Source organism: Dermacentor andersoni, chromosome 3 (assembly GCF_023375885.2).
Source record: "Dermacentor andersoni chromosome 3, qqDerAnde1_hic_scaffold, whole genome shotgun sequence".
In the NCBI taxonomy this organism is placed as follows: Eukaryota; Metazoa; Arthropoda; class Arachnida; order Ixodida; family Ixodidae; genus Dermacentor; species Dermacentor andersoni.
Window position 1 is genome coordinate 86,080,471 of NC_092816.1, and position 5,833 is coordinate 86,086,303.

A 5,833-nucleotide genomic window follows, 5' to 3' on the forward strand; every position below is an offset into this window, starting at 1 on the left:
ATAACTTCCTTTTTAGAAAAACCCAAGTGCTTTGGGCACTTTAAAACTGATTGGGGGTGTACGAGACACTGATTTGCCTGGAGAAAGAAGTGGAATGAGACCCTCTTTATACATGAATTTCGGCAGATTTTCAAGTCTGTGCAGACTTGTGCGTTGTAGAAAAGAAATACCTGCAGATTTGATGATGATTTATTAGTGTCTCCTTTGGAACGGTACGGTAACAAATAGTCACCTAACCTGCTTGAATTAACTAGGTATGCTATACATGCTTTTCATTGTAACATTTTTGTCTACACCTCCTTAGCCTTTCTTCTTTTCCTCAGAACTTCAATATTTATACCTTGTACCGTTATCTGTGCCTTTAATGGATCCGCTCATATCAATCTCTTCCCTACTTTCTTTTCCATCAATACTCTAAATGTCTGTTGCTTATCTCGACTGCTGACTGGTTGATGCTTCCATCCACTTTATATCCAAGTGCTTCTGGAAAGTGTAGGTTACCTGCGGGTTTCACTGGGTGAATACCTTGCATTGCATTAGAATGTGTTGGGTGGTCTCCATTTTTGCTGCAACAGACACGTGCCTCATTTTGTCACAAATATTTGCTTCTCTAAGTTTTTGTCCTTGGCAACCAGCTCAAGCCTCAAATAGCAAAGCACTTCCCTTTGTGTTAACGTACAGGTTCTCCCTTCTAATTTCTTTCATCTCATTCTTGTAAATCTGCATGGTCTTTTGTTTACCGAAGACGAAGTGAGAGCGGTCATCGCAGCCACCACCCGTAACACAGCGGCGGGCACGGACCAGATCACGAATTCGGTGATCAGAAACATGAGCGACAAGTCTATCTCCGCGCTCACGGCCTTTGTCAACCAACACTGGGAACAAGGTACGGTGCCGGCGATGTGGAAACACGCACGAATAATCATGATCCCCAAACCGGGCAAGAAATTGGCAATTGAAAACCTTAGGCCCATATCGCTCACGTCCTGCCTTGGCAAGGTGTACGAAAAAGTTATAAACGCGAGACTACAGAGACACTTGGAAGATAACAAACACCTGCCGGACACCATGTTCGGTTTCCGCGCAGGCCTGTCCACACAAGATGTGCTACTCCAAATCAAGGAAGAAGTCCTCAGTAACGTTTCCCGCAGTGGCGAACACGTCCTCCTAGCAATCGACATCAAAGGGGCTTTTGACAACGTCAGCCACCAAGGAATCCTAGAAGGGCTGGGCAACACCAACTGCGGCGAGCGAACATACAAGTATGTTCAGAGCTTCCTGAGCCACCGCACAGCGGAGCTGAAGATGGGAGAGATCCAGACTCCAGTGTACCACCCTCCCAACAAGGGCACACCACAAGGTGCTGTCATCTCTCCCACGCTGTTCAACGTCGCCATGATCGGTCTCGCAAGCAAACTGCAGGACGTAGCAGGTCTTCGGCACGCAATCTACGCAGATGATATAACACTCTGGACCAGAACAGGGTCCCTCGTTGAAAAAGAAGAACGGCTGCAAACTGCAGCAAATATCATCCAGGAATACGTCAGCCAACGGGGACTACAATGCTCGCCCGAGAAATCTGAGCTCCTACGAGCCTGGCGAGGCCGGGGTAACCACACAGTCCCCACAGACCCAACAAGAAGACTTGAGGTACGCCTCAACGGGGGCCTCATACCAGAGAAGCCATTGCTGAGGGTGCTGGGCATGTGGCTGCAGTCCAACCAGCGGGCCACACACACCCTTACACTCCTGAAAACCAGTGTCAAGGCGATATCACGCATGATATCCCGTGTAACATCCAAGAACAGAGGCATGAAGGAAAGCGACACCCTGCGACTGGTCAGTAGCCTGGTGGTGAGCAGAATCACATACAGCCTGCCTTACTACCACCTCACACAGTCCGAGACGAAGCAGGCCGACACACTTTTAAGGATGGCTTTGAAGACCGCTCTCCGCCTGCCGATGAGTACATCGACTGAAAAATTATTGCCGCTAGGGTTGCACAACACCCTCAGGGAACTGGCAGAAGCCCATTACGTCTCGCAACAACAGAGACTTGCGCGGACTCGCACGGGCCGGCAGGTCCTACAAACCTTGGGGTTCCCAGCAATAACAACACGAACCCAAGAAACCTGTTCCATACCTCGTCACGTCCAGGACAGGTTTCACGTTGCCCCGATACCACGCAACATGGACCCTAACCTACACTCCGGCAGGAGGAGAGCAAGGGCCCAGTACATGGAGAAAGCGTTCAGATTCAATACCACGGCCCGTTTTACGGACGCTGCCATGTATGGCACGAACATCAAGGGCGCAGTTTCAGTGGCATGCGACTACCGAGGCCACGTTACCTCCGCTGCATCGACCCGCCTCTGCACGATTACGGAAGCCGAAGAGCTGGCCATCGCGTTAGCCATCCGCGAGGGCCTACACGCAAACCAACCACTGACGATCCTCACGGATTCCCAGCAGGCCTGCCGCAACTTCGTACAGGGAAGAATTGGAAGACCTGCTGCACAAGTCCTAGCCGGAATACTCAAGGAGGAGCCTGAGGACTTCGCCACCCAAACCATCATCTGGATACCGGGCCACACTGGCATCACGGGCAACCTGCAGGCCGACAGAGCAGCTCGAGGATTCGTACATAACCGAGCACTCAACACGCCGGCTGCAGAAGACCTGGACCCTGTCGACCTTGAGTATTCAGCCATCGTGAACTACCACAGAGGGCGTCGCTTGCGATATCCACCACCCCATCGAAATCTAAACACAGAAGATGCCGCTGCCTGGCGTAGGCTCCAGACAGGCACTTACACGAACTTACACATATTACATAGGATACACCCTACAGCCTACAGGGACGAATGCCCATGGTGTGGGGCCACACCAACCCTATACCACATTACGTGGGAGTGCAAACTACACAACATAGAACACCCAGACACGAACACCACGAGGGAGCAATGGGACGCACTGCTGTCCAGCTCGGCCCTCGACGACCAGCTCAAGCTGATTAAGAGAGCTGAGAAGATGGCAAGAGCCAGCGGAGCCCTGGACTAAGGGCCCCGACCATTAGCTGTTTCTTTTATTATTATTTTAATAATGTTTATCTATCTATCTATCTATCTATCTTGTTTCCGTTATTTGCATACAATTTACTATCATTGTTTCTCTCACTTCCTGTTTGATGACTCCTGGTTGTCTATTTACTCTTTCAGTTACCCTGTACTTGGTTGCCTACTTCCTTGACCTCTTCCGTCATTGTGCGTCCACACTTTTAAGCTACAGATACTTGTGCACTTTAGCCACCCATATATTTTCATCAGGCAGCGGTGGCAGAGGGGCAGCGGTGGCGTAGAGGTAGAACATCTGCCTTGCGTGCAAGAGGACCGTGGTTCGAATCCCCGTGCCGCGCAATTTTCCATAGGATAAAAAAAAAAAAAACCGCATGTTGATAAAATGGCATAAACAGGCCTGGAGTGTGGCCTGAACCCGGTGAGCAGAACCGGTAACGCACTCCCTCACCAGAGCAGGATTGGCCACCCTGGTGCAGTATTTGGCCACAACCTCCTATATGAACACAACAATCAAACCCCGGCACTCAGTCCCCAGCAGCTGCGAAGCAACTGACCACGGCGGCGGTCAGACCTGCGACGCAGCAGAGGGTGCTAAGAATCCCTGGAGATTAAGAAGTTTGCAGTGACGACATGGCCACAATTAGCACATGACCGGGGTAGTTGGAGAAGTATGGGAGAGGCCTTTGCCCTGCAGTGGGTGTAACCAGGCTGATGAATAATTAATTTTTTCATACATGTTCCTGAGTCTTTCTACAAAACAATTTTGATCTCCACTTCTCTGGTTTCAAAAGAGGCCCAACCCATGTAGCCTTGCACTGCCTCGTTTGTAGTTTTGCTGTGGGCTCCCCAAAGTCAGCCGGCCTACTGATCTTTGGTTAACTCCCACCTTTGTTGCACCTTGTTGCACAGTGACTTTCACTGCTTTTGCACGGCAGTGACACTGACTGTTCAAAAAAGGATAGCTGCATATTACCAAAGCTTCACAAACAACAAGGAAGAATTCCTGCAAGCTCACCTGGCACACTGGGCAAAACAGTTGCTGCCACTTCCCTCCAAAGGGCAGTCTTCACCTGACAATTGTTGTGATCCGTATGGCCTTATGCAAGCCAAGCAGACTTCCGGGCCTTTACGCATGAAGTTAAGTGTCTATGTCGATGGACATTGTGACTGCTGCTTCTATACTTGTCACTTTTGTGAAGCGATGGTGGTGCAGAACAACCAGACGTTATAAAAGCAAGTTGCAGATAAAAGTCAGAAAGCACGTGCTTGACGTTTTGGAAGCCGCACCAAAGAATTCGTCCCTGCAAAAAAAGGTGCTTCCGGTGCAGCAGATGCAATCTGGCAAGAGCAAGCTGGTCTGTACCACAATGTAGCTGCGTAGATGCAATGGCGAGATGATCAGACAACCGCGTGTTCTGATTGGCCTCTCTCGGTGACGTAGCTCCAGGCACGTGGCGACACGAGTGCCTGTATCTGACTGGAGCAAATGTCTGTGCTCGTGCCGCACTTCAATGTGCGCAAGCTTTCCCACACCACCTGCGCATGAGTAGGCGTGACCTTGCATATGTCGGCGAGCGTACATGTGGTCTGGGCTTAATGAGCCCCCAAGCGGACGTTTGACTGCACTGCACCTGCTTTGTATTTCACCCATTGATAGCGTGCTCTGTGGACACATATTTCTTTGCTTCGCAGGTGAGGCCATGCGAGTGGTACAGCGAGGAGCTTTCAGACTGCAAAAGTATGTTTATTTTCGCACGCTCACTTCCAGACGATTCTTGTGAATGTAGGAGCATTAAACACCTGGGTGATTTTTTTTCTCCCCAAGGTATTAGAGGACGGTTCCATCAGTACTTCATCGACGGCACCACACTAGACTGCAGTCAGTGGCGAAAAGACTTTGACAACTGTATGCTTTGGAGAAAAAAGAAGGACATCGGTGCCCTAGTAAGTGTACTAGCCGTGCAGAATGTAGTGTATGTTGCCTTGAAGGACTGACGTTACGCACGTTCAGGTAGCATCAAATTCAGAAATGGAAATGAGTTTATTAACATGCCTCTATCTAGTATTGCTACTGTAGCTGGTATTTAGTGGCAAGTCTATAAAGTTGCGATAAACAGTTCATGAATGACAAACCAGTTTGAAAATTCTAAACTTTAACTACACATCTTTGTTGGACCTTCCTTGCACGACACACAATGCACCTTGAGGTAGCCTTAGAAAAATTATAAACCTATTAGAGCCAGTAGGGATTAGAAGCCTATGCTGTGAGAATCATGTTTCAGTCTCTGATGAGTTATGAAGTTAACCATTGCTAATGTTCTTAACTATTGTTTTTCTGTCTCTGGTGCCATCTCGACTTTTGTTCATTTCCTGCTGGCAAACAGAATGCTGTGGTGAAGAGTGAAGAGAAGCGGAAGCATGACCGTCTAAAAGCCAGTCGAGACAACGACGTCTGGCAGCTGAGGTCTGAGCCTCCCGAAGACTGGAATGCACCTGTGCCTGACTGGATGGCGAAGAAGTTTGAGCAGAGTTATATTGCTCTGACTGCAAAGAACGAGCAAGAAGGCAAGAGTTCCTGCTGCATCTCGTGACAGCTGACGCTGCCTGTCTCGTTGCATTTCACAGACTAGATAGATAGGCTGAATAAACGATAGTAGGTTCTTCACATTTTGTTTATTTTGCCCGATATTATTTCCCTAGCTCCACTGTATGTATCAGTAGTCAAGTCTATGGCCGCTTACTGCATTGTTAGTTGT

At 49.1% G+C, this 5,833-nt stretch overlaps 1 protein-coding gene across 1 annotated transcript in view; it reads left to right on the plus strand.

The window, feature by feature from the left end:
• Positions 1 to 5,744, plus strand: part of LOC129383181 (synaptic plasticity regulator PANTS) — a 29,510-nt gene extending 23,766 nt beyond the window's left edge. Inside the window, exons 2-4 of the mRNA XM_055067492.2 lie at positions 4,770 to 4,815; positions 4,903 to 5,021; positions 5,462 to 5,744. Coding sequence (XP_054923467.1) covers positions 4,770 to 4,815; positions 4,903 to 5,021; positions 5,462 to 5,668 — 372 coding nt within the window. The 3' untranslated portion in view covers positions 5,669 to 5,744. The remainder of the gene's footprint in view (positions 1 to 4,769; positions 4,816 to 4,902; positions 5,022 to 5,461) is intronic.
• The last annotated feature ends 89 nt before the right edge of the window (positions 5,745 to 5,833 follow it).